The sequence below is a fragment of the Narcine bancroftii genome, chromosome 7, assembly GCF_036971445.1.
Source record: "Narcine bancroftii isolate sNarBan1 chromosome 7, sNarBan1.hap1, whole genome shotgun sequence".
NCBI lineage: Eukaryota > Metazoa > Chordata > Chondrichthyes > Torpediniformes > Narcinidae > Narcine > Narcine bancroftii.
The window spans coordinates 2,252,839-2,266,852 of NC_091475.1; the positions used below are offsets into that span (position 1 = coordinate 2,252,839).

At 40.0% G+C, this 14,014-nt stretch overlaps 1 protein-coding gene across 2 annotated transcripts in view; it reads right to left on the reverse strand.

The window, feature by feature from the left end:
- Positions 1-14,014, reverse strand: part of polq (polymerase (DNA directed), theta) — a 55,694-nt gene that overhangs the window by 16,590 nt on the left and 25,090 nt on the right. For both annotated transcript variants that reach the window (XM_069888467.1, XM_069888466.1), the window contains exons 14-18: positions 10,637-10,779; positions 8,014-8,207; positions 7,058-7,182; positions 6,661-6,904; positions 920-3,441 (exon numbers count right to left, since the gene is read on the reverse strand). In XM_069888467.1, coding sequence (XP_069744568.1) covers positions 920-3,441; positions 6,661-6,904; positions 7,058-7,182; positions 8,014-8,207; positions 10,637-10,779 — 3,228 coding nt within the window. The remainder of the gene's footprint in view (positions 1-919; positions 3,442-6,660; positions 6,905-7,057; positions 7,183-8,013; positions 8,208-10,636; positions 10,780-14,014) is intronic.

Genomic DNA, 14,014 nt, shown 5'->3' on the forward strand with positions numbered 1-14,014 from the left:
AAGCTGCAGGATTTGGCTTGTGGGAAAAAGGTATCGGAACCAGGTTTGAGAGGGTGCTGAGGGCAAGAAGGGCTCCTGAAGGGCCTCATGCACCGAAGAGATCCTGATTCTATCGGAGGTTTGGACCTGGACCTCGGGCTGCCAATGGTTTGAACAGGAGTCTGTGCACTTGCAAAGGTTGTTGGAGCGCTGGAGGCAAATCCACAGGCACTCAATTATTCTGAAAGGACTCTCTTGTTCATCTTTCTCTTATTGTTAGGGACACCGGGCATTGCTCACGGAGATTCTGTTTGCCTTACTGCAGACAAAAATTGAAGTACATCATATATATTTTTAGGTATTGTTAAGAGATAGTAAAAGGAACCTTGAACTCGGAAACAATGAATGAACAGCAAAATATTTCCAGGTCATGATGGTATGTGACTTGGAGGGCATTCAAGAATCAACCATGCTCGTTGATCTCGAGCCACATAAAGGCATTGTGCAGCAAAGATGGCAAATTTCATCCCCTGAAGTCCTTGGTGAACTTTATGGCTTTGTAATGACAATCCTGTTGTTTTGTGGCAATTGAAACTGGTGACTTTTTATTTTACATTGAATTTAATTCACACTGCTGCTATGGTGGTGGACTGTTAGCCCAGAGCACTGATTGCTTGCTGTTTCACCACCATATCTCATAAGTAGGTGTTCCTTTTTAGGCAAGGGTGTGATTGAGAGAAAGGTATTCAACTTTATTCCAGAAAAAGGGTTGTAGTTATTTCAACTTTCTTTTCATCCAGAGGAATTACTAATTTTAAAACAAAGGCCATCCCAGAAACAGTAGAAAATCCATTAAACAAAATAGAACAATTAATCAAGGATATACGTATACGAGTCTGCCAGTCTAGTGCGTAATGTCACTCAGAACAACTTTACCCACCTTGTTTAAATCTTCCACCTATCTCTGAGCGAGGTGACAGAACATGATCCTTTTTCTCACAAGCTACAGCAAGTGCAAATCTTCGCTTAGTTTTCCACTCATTTATGAAGGTCTGGAAAAGAACTCGACTGCTCGCCACATCAATAATTGTGAACGTCTCTGTACTGCAGGGCCCAGGTGGCGATGCCAAGTTGTCTTGAGAAAGTTGAAGCAAAAACTCTTGATCTATGAAAGAGCCTTCAGCGTCAGCATTACAATTTATCACAGAACTATAGTCAACATTATGAGAAATTCCTGTTCCCACTTCTCCAAAAACAGGATTTTGAGATGAGCAAACAGGGGTCAATTTGGTCAACAATTGCTTTTTACCCTTTTCAATTGAAGCTGTCAATGCCATTTTGATTTTGGGAGTCACAGGTTCATTGGGAGGTGTTGGAGGAACTTCGTTCCGACTGTCATACCTAGATTCATGCTGTTTTTCCAATCCTAAAACTGGTGACTGATTAAATGCATCTAAATTAATGTTTTGATTTAATGTCACATTATTAAGAGCTTTGTCTGTTTGACCCAACACCAGAGCATGCTGTTGGTTTGGACAATCAGAAGTTTCCATTGCATGGTTATAAAAGCTATCATTTTCTGTAAATTTCCCCAAACAGTGTTCGTTCGTCAGGTTTTTTCCTTCTTTAATGGTTTGGTCATTTAAACTTGAACATCTCAGTCTTGAGGAAGCTGGCAGCTGATTTAACAAATCCTTCATCTCTGAATTTAGCTCAAGTGTCATTTCTGACCACATCCAGGCATTGCTATCTACCACCTTACTTTCCCCCCAAGATTCAGATAGCTCTCGAGTTAATATGCTTGGCTTTGGCTTCTTTTTTGTCTGATCATTCACTATTTTCTCTTCTTGTAGTTTGGCACAATCAGTCACATTAGATTTACTTCCACTCAGATTCTGCATATGTAACTCCTTCGAGCTGTAAATTAGAGAATTGTCATTTTGGCCGGAACCCCTAAAATCGGATGGAATAAAGGACAAGTCATTCCATTGCAAACTGTCTTCAGGAGTTTCAGTGATTCTGTGATCTTGAATTGCATCTTCTGCAAACAGACTAAAGGAAGTCGAGTTTTCAGAGTACCGTTCTGCTTTCGGGATGAGCTGTTGACCAGGTGGAAATTCCTGTGCATTCATGTCGTCATTTGAAGACAATTCAGTGAAACTATCAAATAGACTATCACTCATGTTCAGTGTCTTCTCATTGTCAGTAATACAATAGCCTCTATGTTCTTGAAGATCAAGTATTACGCCATCAGAACTTGTATTATTCGCTGTTCCATTCGGTATTTGTACAGTTGGGATGGTTTCTTCAAGAGAGGCTGGAGTCTTGTAATCCAGCATGAAGTTCTCTAGTTGAGTATCAATTAAAGATAAATCATTGGTTTTCGGTTGAGGATGAACTTTTGGAGAAGATGCAGCAGGAACACTGTTGGGAGATATTCTCATGGATGTAATCAACTGAGATGATGTTTCCTTTCCAACTATAGTACGAGAATTGGTTAAATGCAGACTTTTCTGTTTCACAGCAGGCTCATTTTTCACCATCTCAACTTCATTTGAAGTGTCACTACCAGTCTGGTCAATTTTTGATTGAACACAAACTAAATGCTCACCATTTTCTGTCCCATTTTGGACTTCCATTGTGCTTTCAGCTTCCTGTTGGGATTCGGAGGGAGCCAACACTCTCGCTGCGTGTTCAATGATCTTCTCAATTTGTGAATCCAGCTGAAAGCTCTCATCAAATTCTTTTGTCATAGATGACTTGGAGCCAGTAACATATAAATTGTATGCTTCATTCCCAGTAACAATGCATTCTTTATTCTTTAGTTTATGACAGTCATTTTCAAACTGCATTTTGTGCAAAGTTTGACCTGTATTTTCTGCAATAGTCATCTCTTGGTTCACATTACTATTTTTGTCCAGAACAAAACGTCTTCCAATGTTATTTCTTTCATCTTTGATGTCACTCAGAGAACACTCTCTGACATTTGATTGATCCACACTGATTGCCTTACAATCCCCATCAACTATGATATTTATATTTTCTTTCGGAAAACCATCTGATGGCTGCTCATTGATAGTTCCTCTGTTGGAAATTAGATCCAGGCATTCTGCGTTCCTCACACAAGTTACTTCAGCAGCAGGCTTCAAAGGTTCCACAGCTGAAACTTGTAGTGATCGGAGAGTCTCCTCAGCCAAAGCTGTTTTCTGACTTGCAGAGATACCATTATCATGACCTTCACTGCTCTCAGCAGGCTCCTGCTGTGTGCCAGTCAACAGCTGATCATGGTTCCATTCAATACCCATTGAAGCTAAATCTCGTTGAAGAAGATTTCTGGCCTCTTGTACAATCAACACTGCAGCTTCTCTCTCCGTTAGCCCTTTCCTTCCACTCACCCAGATACATCGTGTCTTCCTGCGCTCTTGAACTTCAAATTCTGTCTCATCAACCGCTCTCCTAGAGCTAATGAAAGAGGAAATGATTTATTGAATTACTTTGCCACTTAAGCTTATGGTTTTCTTTAATGAAGATTACATTAATTTTGTTGGCAGCACATAAAGATTATTACCAAGTTTTATTTTTAAGATGAAGAGAGATTCATGAAGCATAATCAGCCTGGTTTGTGCTTGGGTTATAGAGTGTTGGCCTCCCAATTTAAAGGGAAAATGTAAATGCTTTGGAAACAGTTCAGAAACTGTTTTAGAAAGAAAAGTTGTATTGACCAGGATGAAGTGGAGTGTGCTGAAGAGTATCTTGATTGAAACACAAGAATTTGAGCGATCTTGACAAGATGGATTTGCAGAGGTTGTTTGCAGAAGAATCTATAACTAGGGATTGCCATAAAATTAGGTGAGAGTATGGGTCACTCACTTAAGACAAAAATAAAATGAAATCTTTTCTTTCAGGTTATAATTCTTTGATTTATTTTCTTCAAGCATAGAGTTAGAATGTGGGTAAAGCAAAAAGGTCTATTCTATGGAAGCAGAGAGTTAGAATGTGGGTAAGGCAAAAAGGTCTATACTATGGAAGCAGAGAGTTAGAATGTGGGTAAGGCAAAAAGGTCTATACTGTGGAAGCAGAGAGTTAGAATGTGGGTAAAGCAAAAAGGTCTATATTATGGAAGCAGAGAGTTAGAATGTGGGTAAAGGAAAAAGGTCTATACTATGGAAGCAGAGAGTTAGAATGTGGGTAAAGCAAAAAGGTCTATACTATGGAAGCAGAGAGTTAGAATGTGGGTAAAGGAAAAAGGTCTATACTATGGAAGCAGAGAGTTAGAATGTGGGTAAAGGAAAAAGGTCTATTCTATGGAAGCAGAGAGTTAGAATGTGGGTAAGGCAAAAAGGTCTATACTATGGAAGCAGAGAGTTAGAATGTGGGTAAAGGAAAAAGGTCTATTCTATGGAAGCAGAGAGTTAGAATGTGGGTAAGGCAAAAAGGTCTATACTATGGAAGCAGAGAGTTAGAATGTGGGTAAAGCAAAAAGGTCTATACTATGGAAGCAGAGAGTTAGAATGTGGGTAAAGCAAAAAGGTCTATACTATGGAAGCAGAGAGTTAGAATGTGGGTAAAGCAAAAAGGTCTATACTATGGAAGCAGAGAGTTAGAATGTGGGTAAAGGAAAAAGGTCTATTCTATGGAAGCAGAGAGTTAGAATGTGGGTAAGGCAAAAAGGTCTATTCTATGGAAGCAGAGAGTTAGAATGTGGGTAAGGCAAAAAGGTCTATACTATGGAAGCAGAGAGTTAGAATGTGGGTAAAGCAAAAAGGTCTATACTATGGAAGCAGAGAGTTAGAATGTGGGTAAAGCAAAAAGGTCTATACTATGGAAGCAGAGAGTTAGAATGTGGGTAAAGCAAAAAGGTCTATACTATGGAAGCAGAGAGTTAGAATGTGGGTAAAGGAAAAAGGTCTATTCTATGGAAGCAGAGAGTTAGAATGTGGGTAAGGCAAAAAGGTCTATTCTATGGAAGCAGAGAGTTAGAATGTGGGTAAGGCAAAAAGGTCTATACTGTGGAAGCAGAGAGTTAGAATGTGGGTAAAGCAAAAAGGTCTATACTATGGAAGCAGAGAGTTAGAATGTGGGTAAAGGAAAAAGGTCTATACTATGGAAGCAGAGAGTTAGAATGTGGGTAAAGCAAAAAGGTCTATACTATGGAAGCAGAGAGTTAGAATGTGGGTAAGGCAAAAAGGTCTATACTATGGAAGCAGAGAGTTAGAATGTGGGTAAAGGAAAAAGGTCTATTCTATGGAAGCAGAGAGTTAGAATGTGGGTAAAGCAAAAAGGTCTATACTATGGAAGCAGAGAGTTAGAATGTGGGTAAAGGAAAAAGGTCTATTCTATGGAAGCAGAGAGTTAGAATGTGGGTAAGGCAAAAAGGTCTATACTATGGAAGCAGAGAGTTAGAATGTGGGTAAAGCAAAAAGGTCTATACTATGGAAGCAGAGAGTTAGAATGTGGGTAAAGGAAAAAGGTCTATTCTATGGAAGCAGAGAGTTAGAATGTGGGTAAGGCAAAAAGGTCTATACTATGGAAGCAGAGAGTTAGAATGTGGGTAAAGGAAAAAGGTCTATTCTATGGAAGCAGAGAGTTAGAATGTGGGTAAAGCAAAAAGGTCTATACTATGGAAGCAGAGAGTTAGAATGTGGGTAAAGGAAAAAGGTCTATACTATGGAAGCAGAGAGTTAGAATGTGGGTAAGGCAAAAAGGTCTATACTATGGAAGCAGAGAGTTAGAATGTGGGTAAAGGAAAAAGGTCTATTCTATGGAAGCAGAGAGTTAGAATGTGGGTAAAGCAAAAAGGTCTATACTATGGAAGCAGAGAGTTAGAATGTGGGTAAAGGAAAAAGGTCTATTCTATGGAAGCAGAGAGTTAGAATGTGGGTAAGGCAAAAAGGTCTATACTATGGAAGCAGAGAGTTAGAATGTGGGTAAAGCAAAAAGGTCTATACTATGGAAGCAGAGAGTTAGAATGTGGGAAAGGAAAAAAGGTCTATACTATGGAAGCAGAGAGTTAGAATGTGGGTAACGCAAAGGATGACAGATTTCTCGAGAGAGGGTTAAAAAGTTACTTGAGATTATAATGAGATCATTAATGGTCACAATGAATAGCAGAGCATGTTCAAGACGCTTAATGACCTACTCTTGCACTCAATTCATAAACTTTTGCTGCAAATCATTTATTAAAATGTTAAATGTTTTCCCTTCAGCCTAAGTCAGCACATTCCATCAAGTAATTATTTAATCAGAGTGGCAACGTCAAATCTCTTAAGGGTATAAGTGTAATAATTTTTTCACTTATAGAATAAAATATTTTTTTCCTAAATAGAAATATGAAGTTGAGAAATTGTATTGAACCATCAACAATGCATCATTACATTGAAATGTTGCTACATTGTACATTATTTTCAAACCAACACAAAACAAGTTCCACAGATGGCATTACAGCACCAGCTGGGATTCGAATCCGCGCTGACTGTAATATGACTTAGTACATTCTCCCCATGTCTGTGTGTTTTTGATGGAGGCTCTGGTTTCCTCCCACTGTTCGAAACATACCAGGGCTTGTAGGTTAACTGGGTGCCACGGGTTCGTGGGCCAAAATGTATGTCTAAAAAAATGTTCCATATGTGAAAGTTTTATAGATCATTCAAGCCTTAATTTAACATATAGTTAAATTTGTACCTTTTAAATGGGACTGAATTTCTCAGAGCTGTTTCCACATCAGAAGGATTCCCTTGTGCCAGCTCAGAAATAGTGCCAAATCCAGCATTATACAGGGCTCGAGCACGCTGTGCATTCAGTAAGGAAATCCGCACCAGATCACAGAGTTGCCGTTGAATACCAAAACAAAGACGGCTCTGAAACTGTGAGAGGAGTAGTTCCATGTTGTGCCAGCCAAGCCTGTTACTGAACACTGTTACCATGCCTGTGCAAGTTAAAGAGAGATCAGTCTCTGACTTCGAAATATAAAAATATGAAACATATCATGCAAACTGAAAAAAAGGAAGTTTTCAATTCTATTTTTAAAAAGTATATCTTGGTTAGTTCCAGTTGTTTTCTGTCAATATTTACACTTCACCTGCGTAAGTGGCTGCAGATTGCTGCAGTGACTGAAGTTGCCCACGACTGCAATGGTACTTTTTAGCAACAATTCCAAGAGGAACTTCATTGATTAGGTCCAGTAGCACAAGACTGGTAAAAAACCTGGAATAATTGAGGGAACAAAACCAGATATGCAGATTTACACAAATTCCCATGGGTAAATATTTAGAATGTTTACATTAAAAGGACATCAGATAAATCCTACATCAACATGATCCAAGGATCCTTCTCTCAAGGTTTCATGATTTTCAAAATTCAGTTCAAACTCTTTTTGCAGAATGAGTTCCTCACCAACTGACTAAAATGAAGCCAGTTTCAAAAAACTTCAGTAACCCATTATAGAAAACCCCCTTGTTCTGGCATTTGTCAGTTTGAATAAATAATTTCAGTGTTCTATTGTTGAAGATGGCTATTACATTAGTTATAACCATAATACTGAACCATACTTTATTCGGAAACTTTAATTTATCAAGGCACTCTAACCCCTCTCATTCACAGGTCATCCCTAACATATTTCTCCTCTTACCAATTCCAATGCAATGCTATTGTTTAAGAGCATAAAAATGCAAGAAACAAGTCCTGCCATTGGCCAATTGACCAGTTCTCAGAAAAAAACCGTTTATCTGACCTTTTTTGGATAATCGGAGTTGTACTGTAATTGCATTCAATTATCTAAAGATGACTGAACTTTCTTAAAACATCAAATAGACCCACGATCAAAGTTCACATCCATCATGTTTTTGGTGAGCTTTTTAAAATCATTCCCATTGGCACTGAAAGTTTCTTCAAGAATTTTGTTTTACTTTACTACATCACAGAACCAGATCAGTTTCTATGAATTCGTAACTCAGCAATAAAACACACTTTACAGAGAGGAGAAATGAAACAGTGATAAAACAAATAGATAAGTAAATGTTAATATTTCACTGATACCTTTTGTGGATGGCCATTTGTCTGTGCTGCTTGCCAGTCTTTGGAATAAGTTTCCCTTTAATTGAACGAGCCAAAAAACCTTCCTCGACTCCAACCAACTCTGCTACTCTCTTCAATGAGGCTGACAGGTTTTCCCACAAGCAATAGAACTGATACCAGTCAATGGTTACCCACTCTTCATAAACTGGTGTGATCTAAAGTCAGTAGAGAAAGATAAAACTATGTTTGCTTGTTGCCACATTCAAAGCTTTCCACTAATGCAACATTTTATTTAGATGGGTAGCATCATTCATGTATTTAGTACATCCACTTCAACTACACCATCAGATAAATTATGGTAATGCTCCAAGATGTGGAGTTGTGACGTTCAGAGAAGTGGTTTTAAACATACAAGGTAGAAAAGCGAGAGTGGCATGGTCAGAGTAGTGTTTAGCAGAGCCCACCTCACTGACAAAAGACAAAGGAGGAAAAACCCAACACCCAACCAACCAATTTTCCCTTGCAACCGCTGAAACCGTGCCTGCCTGTCCCACATTGGACTTGTCAGTCACCAACGAGCCTGCAGCAGACGTGGACATACCCCTCCATAAATCTTCGTCCGTGAAGCCAAGCCAAAGAAAAGAAGATTACAGCGCCAGTGACCCAGGTTCAAATCCGACACTGTCTATAATGAGTTTGTACATTCTCAGTTTCTGCATGGGTTTCCTCCCACCTTTCAAAGCATTCGTTGTAGGCTGATTGGTATATGGAGGGGGGGAGGGGGGGAATGAACACATGGGCCAAAAGAGCCTGTTCCCATGTTGTATGACTAAATTAAAATTTAAAACTCATCATACCAGAATGCACAGCATTTCCAAGGAAAAGCATAATCAATTTTGGCATTCTGTTTCTGGAAAGTTTCTAGATGGATTCTGTAGTCTCAAAGATTTTGTTGAAATGCCATTCACCCAAAACATTAATAGCACTCATCTCTCTCCACAGACACTGCATAATTTCCCAGATATTTCCAATATTTATTAATTTCAGATTTACAGAATTGTAGTCCGAATTCCCCCACCTAAAACACACACACAATCTGCGGTAGCATTCCATCACATTCCAAATTAGAAAATGTGGCTTAATTAGGAGACAGAAAAGACTCAAGCAGAAGGAGAGGTTAAGGGATCAAATTGTTGGAACAGACTGGCAATCTTTAAAGGGAGACAATCAATAATTCTAGAAGCGTAAAGATATCAATATTAATAAGACATAATCTAATAATTTTTAACATATTTGTGAATTCTACATATTAACATTTGGAAATGCATACATCTTTAAGAGATTTTAAGGTGAAGGGTTGTCACAATGCCAGCTTTCCATTTAACCAGCTTTATCCAACATTAGGCTTCTTTCATGAAAGATTATTACCTGTAACATCTCTAAGGTTTTCTGGGAATTTCTCAGCATCCCAGGTCCTCATAATGAGCTTGAAGACTTCTGCAAAAGTTTTTCTTTGTGATAGATACCGTCATCTTAATTTAGCACCCTTCCTCAAGATATCAAGCACCTCACCTCAGAACCTTCTGGTCAACAGAACTCTGAAAAGAAATTCTAAATTCACCTTCCAATGAGTGTTGAAGATTTTAACTGTCTTTAATCAGATCACTTCCATTTTTGGAGATTCCCGACTGCTCAGGTCACAGATTGTTTAGACGGCAGTGAAATTGCTGTGTACATATTGTGGCTCTCCACAGGAATAGATCTCCTTCACCTTTTTTTCCCATACTGTTCTTCCTCCAAGCGTCTCAATTTGATTTACCGATGATCCCATATCTTATTTTTGAAGATGATATCATTCTACCAATCCCAATCAGCTTTGTACTTGCAATAACTAGGGACAAAGACTGCCAGTACTGGAATCTGGAAAGTGACAGTTATACCACTTGTGTCACCTCTTATCAGATTCCAGTACTAGAACCCTTTGCTCCTACTCATCCCCACCCAACCCTGTACAACTTATCTTCTTTTACCTCACCCCTTTCCTTCTCATGTTTCCCTCTCAGTCAATCTGGCATCTGACAGTTAACTGCTTCTGTCCACCATCCTTTACCTCTTCCTGGTTTTCCAGTCCCCCACTGACCCTGGTCCTACCGCTCTCACCCTGACCTTTTTGTACCTGCTGCATCTTCTCCACACTGTCCTGAAGAAGGGTTCCAGCCCACATTGACCATTCTTTTTTCCCCTACTGATCCTGCTTGATCACGAGTTCCTCCAGCTGAAAGAGTTTAGCCTCAGATTGTTAGCAGAGTGATTAGCGCAACACTGTTATGGCGCCAGTGATCTGGACCGGGGATTTGAATCCCACGTTTGTCTGTAAGGAGTTCTTATGTTCTCCCTGTGTCTGCATGAGTTTTCTGCGCAGGTTTCCTCCACCGTTTGAAACGTACCAGGGTTGTAAATCAATTGGCTGTAATTGGGTAGCATGGGCTTGTGGGTCGAAATGGCCTGTTACCATGCTATATGTCTAAATTTTTATAAAGTTAAAAGATCCCAGTATTTGCAGTCTCCTGATTGTGAAGTTTAGATACAACTCTGATGTCCGTAAAACAAGATTAATGTGAAGTGGGATTAATGATTAACATACTTGATAGAGAATATGAAGATCATTCTCCAAAACAAATCCTTTCATTGCTTTTTGCAAGTCTGCAAAGATTCTCAGTGCATCTGGGGGAGACAGGGAAGAGGCAAGTGTGGCAGCTCCCAGTTGTGTGGGGCGATACAGCTGAACTGAAAAAAAATTGAACATATTAAGTATATTAGAATAAGGTGGTGCACATGGAAGCCAATTAGCCCAGTGATTCACTGAATAAACTGTCCAATGTAGTTTCACACTCCCACTTCTTGTCCTATTAAAGTACTGCATTGGTTCCTCAAAGAAATTACCTTTGACATGGAGTGGAACTTCACAATCCAATGTTTTATTGTTCATTATTTTGTGCATGAAAATAAAACAGGTCTATGGTGAATATTGCAAAGCTTAAAGATTTCAGATCAAGCTACCTTGGACTTCACATGACCAGAGTGGAAGCGACTAACAGTCTAACCAGCTACCTTGGACTTCACACAACCAGAGTGGAAATGACCAATAAGAATTGTTGCAAGAAAAGGTACAGCAAGACCTCTACAACGTTTAGACTTGAGCTAGTTAGAGGCATGTAACGTTTTTACAATAAAATTACTAAGCAAAGTCCATCCTGAACAACCGTCATTTAACATTCAATAGCATTACCAACAACAAGCTCACCAGAAAGAACATTGTGGGTCATCACAGATAAGAAATGTAAGCCTATCTTAAAAAAAATGACATTAAATTATAGTTTACTAAGAAAGGAGATGTACAGTGGTTTATATGATGTAATATCCTATTTAAGTTTAGAGAAAATCAGATATAATATTAAAGTTTCAATTTATTAAGTCATGGGGCCCATTCTTAGAATATTTTTATAATTGAAAGAGTCAATAATTATTATACGTTCCGAGAATTCTTCGTTTTCCGCAGGTCACCAGTGATTCCACAGCATTATTGATTTCTTTTTCTTCCAAAAAAAAGTACAACCTTGATTAGATGGAGGGGATTAGATTAGTTTTAATCCTTTAGGTTATTTTTTTTGGAAAAAAATCCTTATTATTTTAATATAACAGTCTAATAATGGGTCTGACAAGCTTGCATTCATTATGTTTATTATTAATGTAATCATTATGTAACTTTCCGGTGGTTGTTTTTCCAGACTCTTTTGTGTAGTCTTCCAAAGGCGCTATTTGCCTTGGCGAGTCTGTTGTCTATCTCTTTGTCGATCCTTGCATCCGATGAAATGGTGCAGCCGAGATAGGTAAACTGGTTGACCGTTTTGAGTTCAGTGTGCCCGATGGAGATGTGGGGGGGGCCGGTAGTCATGGTGGGGAGCTGGCTGATGGATGACCTCAGTTTTCTTCAGGCTTACTTCCAGGCCAAACATTTTGGCAGTTTCCACAAAACATCAAGCGCTGAAGAGCTGGCTCTGAATGGGCAACTAAAGCGGCATCGTCTGCAAAGAGTAGTTCACGGACAAGTTTCTCTTGTGTCTTGGTGTGAGCTTGCAGGCGCCTCAGATTGAAGAGACTGCCATCTGTGTGGTACCGGATGTAAACAGTGTCTTCATTGTTGAGGTCTTTCATGGCTTGTTTCAGCATCATGCTGAAGAAGATTGAAAAGAGGGTTGGTGCGAGAACGCAGCCTTGCTTCACGCCATTGTTAATGGAGAAGGGTTCAGAGAGCTCATTGCTGTATCTGACCCAACTTTGTTGGTTTTCATGCAGTTGGATAACCATGTTGAGGAACTTTGGGGGGCATCCGAGGCGCTCTAGTATTTGCCAAAGCCCTTTCCTACTCATGGTGTTGAAGGCTTTGGTGAGGTCAACAAAGGTGATGTAGAGTCCTTTGTTTTGTTCTCTGCACTTTTCTTGGAGCTGTCTGAGGGCAAAGACTCCACTGGCCACCGAGACAGAGGTGCACCAAAGAAGAGGTACAAGGACTGCCTAAAGAAATCTCTTGGTGCCTGCCACATTGACCACCGGCAGTGGGCTGATATCGCCTCAAACCGTGCATCTTGGCGCCTCACAGTTCGGCGGGCAGCAACCTCCTTTGAAGAAGACCGCAGAGCCCACCTCACTGACAAGACAAAAGGAGGAAAAACCCAACACCCAACCCCAACCCACCAATTTTCCCTTGCAGCCGCTGCAACCGTGTCTGCCTGTCCCGCATCGGACTTGTCAGCCACAAACGAGCCTGCAGCTGACGTGGACATTACCCCTCCATTAATCTTCGTCCACAAAGCCAAGCCAAAGAAGAAAATTATGTAACTATTGATGTAGATAGGCACATTTTATTACTTGTTTATGTTTCCTCTCCCTTTGGTACGTGTTTGCTTGCATTCAATTGATTCATTATGTAATTGTCATTTATTATGTCTGCTTATTATATTAACTCAATAAAAATATTTAAAAGAATAAAAAGAAAGAAATGTATTTGGAAAAAAACACACCAAAATACTGGAGGAACTCAGCCGGTCTTTTCAGTGTCTAGAGGAGACAAGGATATATTGCTGAGGTTTCGGGCATGAGCCCTACTTCAAGGAATAAGCAGAATGAACCAGAAGCAGAAAATCTTGGAAAGTCTCAGAATTCAGACAGTGCCGGCTGGGGGAGGAATCCAGACCAACAAAAGGTGTTAATTGGATATAATAAGGGACGAGGTACAATTTATCATGTTTATACAAAAGGAGATGAAAGGGAGAAACAGAGCTGGGGAGGGGGAGTGGGGGGAAGGTGGAGAGAAAGGTTTTAACCAAACCCAGAGAAGTCGATATCAATACCATCCGGTTGCAGTGTGCCCAGTCGGAAGATGAGGAACTGTTCCTTCAATTTGCAGATGGTTTCAGTCTGGCCGTGCATGAGACCATGGACAGATATGTCAGCAATGGATTGTGATGGAGAATTGAAATGGGTGGCCACTGGGAGATCCAAGCTATTGCATTGGACACAGCTGAGGTGCTCAACACAGCGATCTCCCACTTTGCGTCTAGTCTCTCTGACGTAGAGGACACAACAGGAGCACTAGATACAGTAGATAAAATTAAGGAACAGGATTTCATCTTCCAACTGGGCACCCTCCAACCAGATGGCATTAACATCGACTTCTCTGGCTTTCATTAAAACCCCCTCCCTTCTTCTCCTGTCGCCTTCCCCTCGTCCTGTCTCCTTTTGTGTACACATGATAAATTTGACCCCGTCTCATATCCAAGTAACCCCTTTTGTTGGTCTGGATCCCTCCCCCAGCCAGCACTGTCTGAATTCTGAGACCTTATGAGATTTCCTGCTTCTGGCTCATTCTGCTTATTCCTTGAAGGGCTCAGGCCCAAAACGTCAGAAATAAATCTTTGTCTCCTATAAATGCTGCAAGACTAGCTGAGTTTCTCCAATCACA